This window comes from Scyliorhinus torazame, chromosome 14, assembly GCF_047496885.1.
Source record: "Scyliorhinus torazame isolate Kashiwa2021f chromosome 14, sScyTor2.1, whole genome shotgun sequence".
Lineage (NCBI taxonomy): Eukaryota > Metazoa > Chordata > Chondrichthyes > Carcharhiniformes > Scyliorhinidae > Scyliorhinus > Scyliorhinus torazame.
Genome location: NC_092720.1, coordinates 203,637,368 through 203,650,123, shown reverse-complemented (window position 1 = coordinate 203,650,123; position 12,756 = coordinate 203,637,368). Strand labels below are relative to the sequence as shown.

The 12,756-nt window shown below is 45.0% G+C and overlaps 1 protein-coding gene across 15 annotated transcripts in view; it reads right to left on the bottom strand.

Moving 5' to 3' along the window:
• Positions 1-12,756, bottom strand: part of LOC140390360 (ras/Rap GTPase-activating protein SynGAP-like) — a 1,167,003-nt gene that overhangs the window by 260,622 nt on the left and 893,625 nt on the right. For all 15 annotated transcript variants that reach the window (XM_072475456.1, XM_072475455.1, XM_072475451.1 and 12 more), the window contains one exon: positions 692-836. In XM_072475456.1, the coding sequence (XP_072331557.1) occupies positions 692-836 (145 nt within the window). The remainder of the gene's footprint in view (positions 1-691; positions 837-12,756) is intronic.

Genomic DNA, 12,756 nt, shown 5'->3' with positions numbered 1-12,756 from the left:
AGTCAGTTTCACCTTCGACCTTAAGATTATAGGAGCAGAATTCGGCCCATTGAGTCCGCTCCGCCATTCGATCATGGCTGATATGTTTCTCATCCCCATTCTCCTGCCTTCTTCCCATAACCCTTGATCCCTATTTAATCAAGAAATCCCCTTATTAATCAAGAACACCAGATTTGTGCTTAGCCAGCAAGTTCAAAATCTACCTTAATATGTCAATCAGTCAATTCCTGATTTGTTTCTTTCACCTCCACACCTTCTCTGGACAGATGTTTGAATCACTTTGCCATTAACAGAGAAGGAGCTGGTCTCTCTCTCTCCTCCCTCTCTCTCTCCCCCTGGATTTGAACTTATTCCCAGAATTAATGGACAATTTCATCACTTACTTCGCTACCCAGTCTTTTAGATCATAGAATGGTTCACTTTTTGACAAGGCTGGATTTGAACCAAAGTTCCTGAAGTCAAAAGAAACAATGCCCCTCATCAGAGAAGGGTCATTCCATCTCCATGGGCTGGATTTGAACACTGATCCAATAAGGCATGCTTGATAATATTCACTGGAGGTAAAAGATCTGTGTTCTTTTCTGTCCTATTGTCCTCTTACTTTAAGATCCTACACTTGTCTGGACACTGCCCTTGAATTCAGTCTCTGGCACCACTGCTTTTACATCTGCCACATTACACCAGCACTGACCAATGGGAGTTGACGATCTTGCAAAGGGCCAGTTCGCAGCACATCCTCAGGTTAGCCTGGTGATCAGCCAAAGTGGAAAAGGTGCACTTAGCCGGGTCTACCTCGCAGTTCTCTTCAGATTCATAAAGTGCTCGGATAAACTCCCCTGTGAAAAAGATACAGTTACTCTCAGTTATTCTTTACTCCCTGGCACTTGTCATATCACTCACGCAATTGCATTACATTGCATCTCAAGACATGCTGCACATTACATCATCCAACATAACATCACACACAAACACACACCAAACATCCCATCACACACATACCATCCAACATATCACAAACACACACCAAACATTCCATCACAGAGAACATCCAACATAACATCACACACAAACACATGCTAAACATCCCATCACACACTCCATCCGACATAACATCACACACAAACACACCAAATATCCCATCACAGACCGCATCCAACATAACATCACATACACACCATTTAACGTTCCATATCTCTCTCTCTCAAACACACATCAAACATCCCATCACATGCACAATCCAACATTCATCACACATGCCATCCAACATCACATCTCATTACATTATCATCCAACATCACAGCATTTAATGTTCCATCTCTTTCTCTCACACACCGAACATCCCACCATAACATCACATACACCATCACATGCATAGATCATCCAACAATACATCATACACACAGCCTCAAACATTCCATGACACAGACGCCAACTGAGACCTGCAGTGGAGCATCATAAAGGCCAGGTCTGAGTATACGGCAGAGCAGCATAGAGAGTGAGGCTGAGAATGGAGGGGGGGACAGCATGTAAGGCAAGGCTTGGCGCAGTGCAGAATAAGAGACAAGGTCAAGAGTTGAATGGAGCAACACAAAACGCCTGGCCTCGTGTAGAGCAGCATCCCATCATGTAGGAGCTTGAGCTCAGGGTTTCAAAGCTTCAGTATCACTGCGGTGCATCAGTCTGACTGAATCGGTGAAATGGGAGGAAAAAGAATCATTTAGTGAAGTCACGGCACAAGCCCATGGGAGTAAGTCTATAGGTAAGCATCAAATTTAATTTAATCAACCTATAACATAAGCTAGATCAATTAACTAGCATAAAACAAAACCAATTGATAAACTTTAACATACATTTTATACATTGTATATTAGATTATTTATCACAATTACAATCACTGTTTAATTAATCAGATCTAGGGGGAAAAAGTTCCAATCTTTTCAGTAAATTAAAATGCAATAAATAACGAGTTAACTAATATAACGAAAGGGCAGCACGGTGGCGCAGTGGTTAATACTGCTGTCTCGTGGTGCCGAGGTCCCAGGTCACTGTACCTGTGGAGTTTGCACATTCTCCCCATGTTTGCGTGGGCTTCGCCCCCACAACCCAAAGACTTGCAGGGTGGGTGGATTTGCCCCGCTAAATTGCCCCTTAATTGGAAAAAAAGAATTGGGGACTCTAAATTAAAAAAAAACCCTGATATAATGAGTTAACATCCCTATAAATTAAGATGATGTCAGTGCAAGGGGAGGTGCTGATGGTTAGTAGCTATTGAGTGTTGATTTAAATTTTAAGTTTATTTCTCTTCAATTAGGGAATAGTCTTATAAACAGAGACATGGAAGGGCCCCTCAGTCCATGGGAATACACATCCTGTTCCATGTGGGAACTTAATGACACTTCTTGGGCTGGTTTCTCTGTCTCGCCGCGCCACATTTCTGTTTCAGCACGCCGGCGGGATGCTCCGTTACGTCGGCTGGTCAATGGAGTTTCCCATTGTGGGGCAGCTCCACGCCATTGGGAAACCCCCAGGCTACCGGCAAAATGGAGCATACCGCCGGCGGAGAATCCAGCCCCTTGAGTCTAACCAGGCACATGTGTATGAAGTGCCACCAGCTGTAGGAGCTTGAGCTCAGGGTTTCAAAGCTTAAATATCACTGCAGTGCATCAGTGAGCCTATTTGGATAGCAAATCACTGGATGTAGTAACACCAACAGTGCGCAGACAAAGATAGACTGCGTGACCACCATCAGTCAATCAGAACCAGGCAGCTAGTGTAGGAGTCCCCTGATTGCATATCGCTCTCCAACTGATAATCAGTTCTAAATAAACGTGAGGGCGATGTTTCATCTGGAGAGTGCAACCAGAGCTCAGCTGTAGGGGCAGGGGTGGAGGTGGAAGGTCAGGAAAGCAAAAGTGGTAGAGGACCTGATAAGTTTGGGAGCAGACAAGCACTTCTGTGGCAGCAGATGCGGCTCTTGAAGAGTATGTTACTTCCATGGTGCTGAGGTCCAGGGTGGCACTGGGCCACTGCAGAACATTCTGAGGGGGAGGGTGACCACCCAGAGTTTCTGCTCCAGATTTATACCAATGACATGGGTGGAAAGAGGGATGAGGCCCTGAAGGCAACAGTTGAAGAGCGAGCAAAGAGCTCATGGGATCTCAGGGAAAATGGCAAGTTGGATCCAACATTGGCACTCCTTGCTTTAAAAATTAAATTACAGGATGTGGTGTCGCTGGCTAGGCCAGTATTTATTGCCCAACCTTAACTGTCCTTGAGAAGGTGGTGGTGAGCAATCGCTGCAGTCCATGTGGTGTAGATACACCTGCAGTGCTGTTCGGGAGGAAGTTCCAGGATTTTGATCCAGTGATAGTGAAGGAACGGCCAAATGTATTTCCAAGTCAGGATGGTGAGTGACTTGGAGGGGAACTTGCAGGTGTTCCCATGTATCTGCTGACCTTGTCCTTCTAGGTGGTAGTGGTCATGGGTTTGGAAGGTACTACCTAAGTAGCCTTGGTGAGTTCCTGCAGTGCAACATGTCACAGAATCCTGACAGTACAGGAGGAGGCCATTTGGCCCATCGAGTCTGCACCGACCCTCTGAAAGAGCACCCCAACCAGGCCCCACTCCTCTGCCCTATCCCTGCAACCCCACCCAACCTGACATCTCTAGACACTAAGGGATAATTTAGCATGGCCAATCCAGCTAACCTACACAACTTTGGACTGTGGGAGGAAACTGGAGCACCCAGAGGAAACCCATGCAGACATGGGGAAAGCATACACACCATACAGACAAGGCCGGAATTGAACCTGGGTCCCTGGTGCTGTGAGGCAGCAGTGCTAACCACTGTTCCACCGTGCCACCTCATCTTGTAGATGGTGCACACAGTGGTGGAGGGAGTGGATGTTCGTGAATGGGGTGCCAATCAAGCCGGCTGCTCTGTCCTGGACAGTGTCCAGTTTCTTGAGTTATTGGAGCTGCATTCATCCAGGCAAGTGGAAAGCATTCCATCACACTTCTGCCTTGGAGATGGTGGACAGGCTTTTGCGGGGAGGTCAGGAGGTGAATTACTCACCGCAGGATTCCTAACCTCTGTCTGGCTAGTCCAGTTCAATTTCTGGTAAATGGTCAATGTTTATTGTAGACTGGTGTTTTGTGAATGGAATTATGTTTTCTGTGGAGTTCCACAGGGCTCAGCACTGGGCCCCTGGCTGTTAGTGACATATATCAATGATTTAGACTTAAATAGGAGGGTATGATGAAGTAAGAAGTTTGCAGATGATATGAAAATTGGCCAGGGCAGTTGATGGTGAAGAAGAATGCTGAGCAGGTAGTCAGGAAAGTAACAAATGGAGTTCAGTCCGCACAAGTGTGAAGTAATGTATTTGGGGAAGGCTAACAAGGCAAGGGAATATATAACAGATGATAGGATTCTGAAAAGCATAGGAAAGAGTATAGTGTGTGGCTGCAGGCACATGAAGGTAGCAGGATAGGTAGATACGGTGATCAAGCAGGCATGTGGGAGACTTTCTTTTATTGGTCAGGGCCTAGGGTATAAGTTCAGGGAGGTTACACTAGAACCTATTAAAAAAAACTAGTCCATCCACAGCTCGAGTACTGCACTACATTGCAGGAAAGATTTGAGCGTGCTTGAGACAGTACAGAAGGGATTTACAAGGATGTTACCAAGAATGGAGAATTTTAACTTTGAGTGAAGATTGGATAGGCTGTGGGGTTTTTTCTTTGTAACACAGGAGGCCAAGAGGAGATTTAATTGAGGTGTATAAAATTATGAATATAGAAGGAGGCCATTTGGCACATCGAGTCTGCACCGACCCACTTAAGCCCTCACTTCCACCCCATCCCTGTAACCCAATAACCCCTCCTAACCTTTTTGGACACTAAGGGCAATTTATAATGGCCAGTCCACCTAACCTGCACGTCTTTGGACTGTGGGAGGAAACCGGAGCACCCGGAGGAAACCCACGCAGACACGGGGAGAACGTGCAGACTCCGCACAGTGACCCAGCAGGGAATCGAACCTGGGACCCTGGCGCTGTGAAGCCACTGTGCTAACCACTTGTGCTACCGTGCTGCCCTATACATAGTGAGTAGGAAGAACCTAATCTCATTAGCAGAGGTCAATAATTAGCAGGCGTAGATTTAAATTAATTGCTGAAAGGATTAGAGGGGAGTTGAGGATCTGGAGCTCACTGCCCGAAAAGGGGAGAGGCATAAACCCTCACTGCATTCAAAGACTACTCGGATTTTCACTTGAAGTGCCTTAATGTACAGTCTACAGAACAAAAGTTGGAAAGTGGGATTTGACTGGATAGCTATTTTTTAGCCAGCAGGGACACGATGGACCCAATGGTCTCTGTCTGTGCTGTAAATTTTTCAGTGTTTCGATCCAACCTTCCATCATGCATACCACGCAATGTTCCATCGCAGGCAAACACAAACAATTCAGAATACCTTCTCATATGCCATGTCACTTGAGTCCCCAGTCGCCCAACAGTCACACCCTCAGCACCTAATCATTCCCCAAAAACCCTATTACATCCTATCCTGAGCACCAGAACAATCAAACCTCAAGTCATTCCCAGAAACTCTATTTCATGCCTCCCAAACATCCCAGCACTCATACCCCAAAACAGTCTTTCACTCAGCACTAGGAAAATATGTCATTATGCCAACATAATGTCACATACATGTCAAAACACCTGGACAAAACAAACATCCACCACATAATCCCTCAAAAACTCTGTCACTCAAACGCCCAGACTCACATCACATGCATGAATATCTCATGCACATTCAAACATGTCATCCCAAGCACCTTGCCACACCCATCTGATTAGGAATGGGGCCGAGGATAAGTGCAGATAGTGATGATGGAATGCTATGTGGACCATGAGCAAATGCAACCATTGAATGTCCTCTCAAGGAAATCAATCAAAGATTTAGAGTGTAGCTATTAAGGTAAACTTGATTTACCTTTGGGAATGGGATGAAAGAAAGACTGTGGGTCTTCTCAGAGGAAAATAAAATGATTTGGGCTGACTCTAACACTGGGAAGATAGCACAAGATCTGAACAGAGCTTGGTAAGTTAAAGGGCCTTTTCCTGGAGCCAGTCGCCAAACTTTCCAACTTTTCTACTTTCTGCCTCTTCTGACAACATCAACATTTCTGGACAGGTTAGACAGAGAATGCATCTCCCTATGCACTGACCCATGTAACAGTTTCCAGGTCAGGTATGGGACAGGTTAGACATAGGGCACATCCCCTTATGCACGGTCCCATTAAACAATTTCCAGGTCCTGTACAGGACAGGTTAGACACAGAGCACATCTATGCTCTGTCCCAAATAACAATTTCCAGGTCCAGTACAGGATGGGTTACATACAGAGTACATCTCCCTTGGCACTGTCCCATATAACAATTTTCAGGTCAGATACATGACAGATCAGACAGGGATCTCTCTATACATTGTCCCATTTAACAATTTCCAGGCCAGGTACAGAACAGGTTACACACAGAGCACATCTCCCTATGCACTGTCCCGTCTACCAATTTCCAGGTCGGATGTAGGAGAGGCTACACACAGAGCACATCTCCCTAAGCACTGTCCCATGAAACAATTTCCAGGTCTGGTACAGGACAGATTAGACACAGAGCACATACCCCTATGCACTGTCCCATTTGGACAGGTTCCACACAGAATACAATTCTCTATGTGCTGACCCATTTAACAATTTCCAGGTCAGGTACAGGGCAGGTTAGACATAGGGCACATCCCTCTATGTACTTTCCCATTTAACAATTTCTAGGTCAGGTACGACAGGCTAGATATAGGGGACATCCCTCTGTGGACTATGCCATTTGACAATTACCAGGTCCGGTACAGGACAGGTTTGAGACAGAGCACTTCCCCCACTCTGCATTCTTCCATCTAACAATTTCAAAGAGATAAAGATCACTTTACATTTTACCACCAACACATCACAATTTCAAATGACTTCACCAATTCTCAACCGGCCAAAGGAATATGAGCAAGTCAGTCCCAGCAGTGGGCTGTGCAGCTACATTTGCCTCACCATGCTCATTTCAAGATGGCGCATTACAGAGAGGGGGCTCTCCACGGTGTCAAAGATTTTGAAAGATTTGTGATGAATATCTGAAGACTGAGTTCTTATTTCATTTACAGTCAGTGGACCAAATCATCCCATAGTGACACAATCTTGCATTTTTTATCATGATGGCAGATGGAGAACTTCAATATAAGCCGAGATGGTGCAACTGGAGTTGGACAGGGTAGCAAATGAAAATAAAACTCAGATAGTGCACGGTTGACTCCGTTTCTGGAATGTCCTGGTTGGAAACTGAAGGGTTGTCCTGCCAATTTGATTTCTCTACACCTAACGTATAATAGTATCAAATGTTCATTGAACAATAAAAAGTTCAAGGGCCACGTTTGCTTGAGCCTTGCTCCAATGTCAGAAGTGCGGCACAGCTGGACGTCCAACCACTCGGCCCACTAACACTCCCCAAACCATGGCATTTTGACATTTCAAATCAATTGGTTGGATGTATAAAAGAGGGCAGGGTAGTGGGTGAATAGGCCCCAGCAAACCAAGTAGGAGTAGTGGGCGGGGGATCAAATAGTGTTTCGATTGAGGGGCTCAACTTTTTAAAAAAAAGAACCACAACAATTTATTTGCAGCGCCTGATGTCCCTGATTTCTGTATTGGTACAGCAAACATCTAGTTAGTGCTACTATAAACTATCAGCCCCTGTAGGAATGGGGAACTGTCAGGAGGAGTTGCTCCCATCAGTCTTGCCACTTTGAGCAGTGTTGTGTCAGAAGTGCAGGGGATACAAGGAGCGACTACCCTGTGACAAGATTTCATGAGAGAAAAGTAACATACAAGCAGCAGTTGGCTGTTTAGCCCCTCAAAGCTGTCCTGCCATTCATAGCTGATCCATCTATCAACTCCATAACCTTGCCCAACAAAAATCTACAGATCTCAGGGTTGAAATGTTCATTTGACCTCCAGACTCAACAGCTTTCTTTGGGGGGGGAGGGGGAAGGAGACAATACAGATTTTCCCTATCCTTTGTGTGAAGAAATACTTTCAGACATCGCCCCTGAAAAGGCTAGCTTTAATTATAAGGGGCTGCCCACTAGAGGAAATAGTTTCTCTACATCTATCCTTGCAGCTCCTCTCTTCACCTGAAACACTTCTTGATCTTCCATACTCAAGAGAATATAAGACTTGTCTGTCCACTTAGTGTACTATAATCCTTTTAGCAGTAGAGTGGGGTTGGGGGTGCGGTCAGCAGAGACTGTTCTGACTTCTGTGTTCATTCTGCCCTCCCAGGGTCCAAATGATTTTATTCCTGGGACCATCTAAATGCATTTAACCAATAAAATCTGTGAGTCCCACTTTTCGAAAGCAGTTCATTTTAGAAAATAGTGTCTCAACATGCTGTGGAAAATAGGTCTCTGAAATTTTGACAGGTGTTTGCCCACTATTTATGGTGAGATTGAACACCAAACTCTGGCAATTTCTGCCCAAATCTCTCCTGCTTTCTATGCCTCTCTCTCCTCTAAGAAGATTCCTAAAATCAGTGTCTTTGACTCAGCTTTTAGTCACCTTTTCCTCATGTGGATCAATGTCAAATTTTGTTTCATTAGGTGAAGTGCTGTGGTTTGCTTTTTTTCGACTATGTTAAAGGTTCTGCACAAATGAAATGTTGGGCATCAGAATTGGATCAGAGGACAGAAAGACAAGAGTTCATCAATCACTCTACAAAGCACAAGGATCAATCTGAAGATGGATGACCTCAGGGAAGCCAGTCATGAAATGCAACTGGTCAGAGTGGCAGCTTTAGTTGCACAAACTAATTTCAGTTTTAATTATTATTTTTAATAGCTAGTTTATTCATTTGTTGTATTGTAAATAATTTTAGTCAGTATGATTTTGTTGTAAATGGCAACTACACCACAATATTGGAGCAGGAGGAGACCATTCAGCCCTTGAGTATGATCCCATTCAGTCAGATTATACCCAACCTTTTTTTTTTTAAACTCCATTTTCCCTCCTTTGCTCCCTATTCATGAAGGCCCTGCCTTCTCAACCGTGGCACTCGTCTGAGGTGTGGTGATCCGCAGGTTAAACTCCACCAGTCAGCTCTCCCCCTCAAAGGGGAAAGCAGCCTGTGGTCATCTGGGACCATGGCGACTTTACCTTACCCTTGGTGTTCTCATGTAGCAAACAAAATCCTTCAGCCTCGGTTTTGAAAACTTTAGTTGTCCACCGAGCATCCACAGCCTTTTGAAGGGATGGAGGGGAGTATGTGGGGAAAGATAATTCAAGGACAGGAGGCTGTTAGTCAGCCCCTCAAACCTGTTTCACCATTCAATTTGTACCACAACTTCGTCAACTCGCCTTCGTTCCATTACTCAACAGAAAACTATCAATGGTTCCTTCTTCACTCCTGAATGGCCTAGTTCTCATGGTGAGATGGCACACCCTTGTTCCAATGGTCATTGGTGTAACCTGGGTTCAACAGCTTAATGGATCGGTGGTATTCTGGGTTTCCTTGGTTGGCAGAGAATCTGCCAATGATTAGTTTCCTCACTCAGTAGATTGAAGGTGTTGGGGGTGGGGGGGAGGAATAGGGCAGATCAGGTCATCCAATGGGCCATATCTGACCCAGGACTGCTGGTAATCCAGCTCACATCGCCCAGGATCTCAGTTCTATCTGCACTTATATGTCTTACTCGCTGGTGTGTCCTGTTTTGAAATTGACGGGGCCAGAACGTTTTGGGGAAGTGCGCTGTTCCGAGCGCTGTTGCCTCACTGATGGTTAGGTCCTAAATCAGAACACCAAGATTGGGTTAGTATGAGCAGCTTAAGATATATGAAAGTAATGGAAACATGGATTTAAACTGGAAATGTGTTTTCACAAGTACACCGCAGAGTAGAACCAAAAAAGGAAACAAGTTTGTTACATTCCCAAGGTTTGGTGTACGCAGCCTGTGGAGGGAAATAAAATATTTTTGACAGGCTGAATGACCTTTTCGGAAAAGAAAACAAGAGAAAAAAAATGGCGACACAATTCTGGCTATGAGAATTATTCGAAGAAAGATTCTCTGAAAAAGATTCAAAAAGTTAAAGAATAAAAAAAGGGACCAAAGGTAGAAGACAACATTGCTCCACTTCTCCGAGGGTATCCTCAGAAGTTGACCAATACAAACTGCCGAGGCAAACTGTTAAAGCAGCAAAAGAAACACCAGGGCACCTAAAACAGCACTGGGAATAATGGGCTACCACGTTAACAAAATCCTTTATCATTTTGTGTTTTGTATTTACTTTTGGCTAAACGAGAAGCAGATTCCTCACAGCAATCTGCCTCTCTGCAAGATGGCCGACGGGGTCACCTCGCCATTAGAATTTCAAATTGACCTAAAACCAGGACTTGCCGGTAATATTGTCAAATCCATGAACGCCCTTTTTTTAAATTGCTGAGTGACTAAATGCGAAATGAATTCCCAAAGTCCAGTGCATCTGCAGTGGTTTCCACTGTCAACACTGCCTTGCCCAACGCTCAAATGTGCTGATGGATGATGCACAAGTATCTCAGGGTTGTTGCGAGGCACAAGGGCATCACCCAAAAGGCACGCAGATGCATACAAATGTGCACACCAAGAGTAAGACGTACAGACACACGCACACAGGCCATCCCATCACATAATTCCAGACAAATCACTACAGGAGATATTGAGACTTGCTACGTGATCACGAGAGCAGAGCATTTTTGGCGGCGATTCCAACTAAGAAAGATGAGGATTCCTACTTATCTTTCAATTGGGAATGGGGGAGGGGAAATGAAAGGCAGAACTTCTAGCCAAAGCAAGGAATTGTACTTCTCCAATCTTTCTCTCTTGCTCTGTTTAAGGTTCTAATCCCATTTGCTGCAAATTGGCTGCAGTGCAAGGTCCCATAAACAGCAATTCAATAACAATGAGCTGATTATGCTGTTGGTTGAGGGAGAGCCCATGCTTTCTTTGAAACAATTGCTGTGGAATATTTAAAGTCCCTCTGCAAGGGTCTCAATTTAACTTCTCATCCCTTCCAGTAGTGCAGCATTCTCTCACTATTAGACTGGGTGTATCGGCCTGAGCGCACTCTGGAGTGCAATTGTACCAGTGAGCCTTCTAGACTCAGAGGAGAGTGCTACAAACTCAGCCATAACTGATGCCATGTGCTTAGAGCTACTGCAGCAGACCTGATGCGATAATGGTTGAGATTTCAACATCAACTTGGGAATGATTTTGGGGCCTTCTGGCCAAGTACCAAATCAGCCTGTTGGGTGGTGACTGATCATGGGGCTATAAAGTTGCATTTAGTCCTGGGGAGAAGGGTGTTTTTTCTCGAATGACTGGGATCATCTGTTGCCAGGGCATGGCACCTTGGTTTCCTTCGATAAATCTTCCCCTTCAGCTCTCAATTGGAGCAAGTAGTGGGTAGAAGAAGATTCTCTCAGGCAAAGAGGCTGGGGAAGAGGAAGAGGGTGGTGGGAGAAGCATCGTGTGTGGCGGGAAATGGAAAACAAACATAAGCTCCGCTTATAGTCTATATATTGACTTGAGTGTATTTCTAGAGCACAGAAGAAGGCCATTCAATCCATCATGTCTATGCCAGTTCTTTGAAAGAGCCATGCGTTCTCATTTTGTGACCGCAGGAGAATTGCAACGGCCAAGAGGCTCAAACTCCACTGGGTGTGAGATCCAGACAGGTTACTGGGAAGGAAGAGGCAGGAGATGAAGTTGGACCTATGCAGCAAACTGAAACCTTGCAATACTGTCAGTAGAGGGAGCTCCATTCATCTTTTTATCCCGAGCAAGAGAGAGTGGAAAGACTTTTTTTTAAAAAAAAAACATTTTTTGGAGGTGGCAACTAGTTTGATGTGAACAGCTCTTCAAACTGCTCTGGTCTCGTTGACATGCTACAATTCAGCACAGGCCATCATCACAAGACAAAATATTAACAATCCTTATGAGAAATGGAAACTGATTAACCCTTTGAGGCCTTACAACGACCTGCAGCCAGATCTTCGCACGAGAAATGGAAATGTGCCAAAGCATAGACAGGAGAAGGGTAGCCATATAGTGATAGGCTTTGGGATCTGGTGCACAGGAAACATAATTGTGGCATAGTTAGGAACCTGAATTGCACATAAAAACAAGCAGCCATTTTAAGTTCTGACTAAGGGGTTGCCTTAACCCTGGCTCGACATTCCTGGAGTCCCATGGCTGACAGCCCCCACTTCTGCCACTGGACATCACCTCACACAGACATGGCCAATTAGAAGGCAAACAGGGGACTTCACTACCCAATTAGATGCTTTTTGACCCTCAGGCAACCTTTCTCCCGCTTCTCCCAATTGTTCCATAAATATTAAATGAAAATGGTCGAATTAAATGAAGCCTTTTTTTATACCTCTGTGATTTTTCTCCCCAGCTTGCTCACAACAGTGTCCGGGAGGTTAACCTTTAATCAACTGCAGTTTAAGGTCATCCTTGGTAACTCGGCTCCTTCATGATCATCTCCTTCATGCTCACCATGAGAAGCTCACGGGCCTCTTTGTCAGTCAGATCGTGACCAGCTGCCTCTGCACGACCCTACCTTCCACTAGTTCACCTGGTCAAACCTCCTCTAAAGTTACCCCATGCCTTCTCCCTGAAA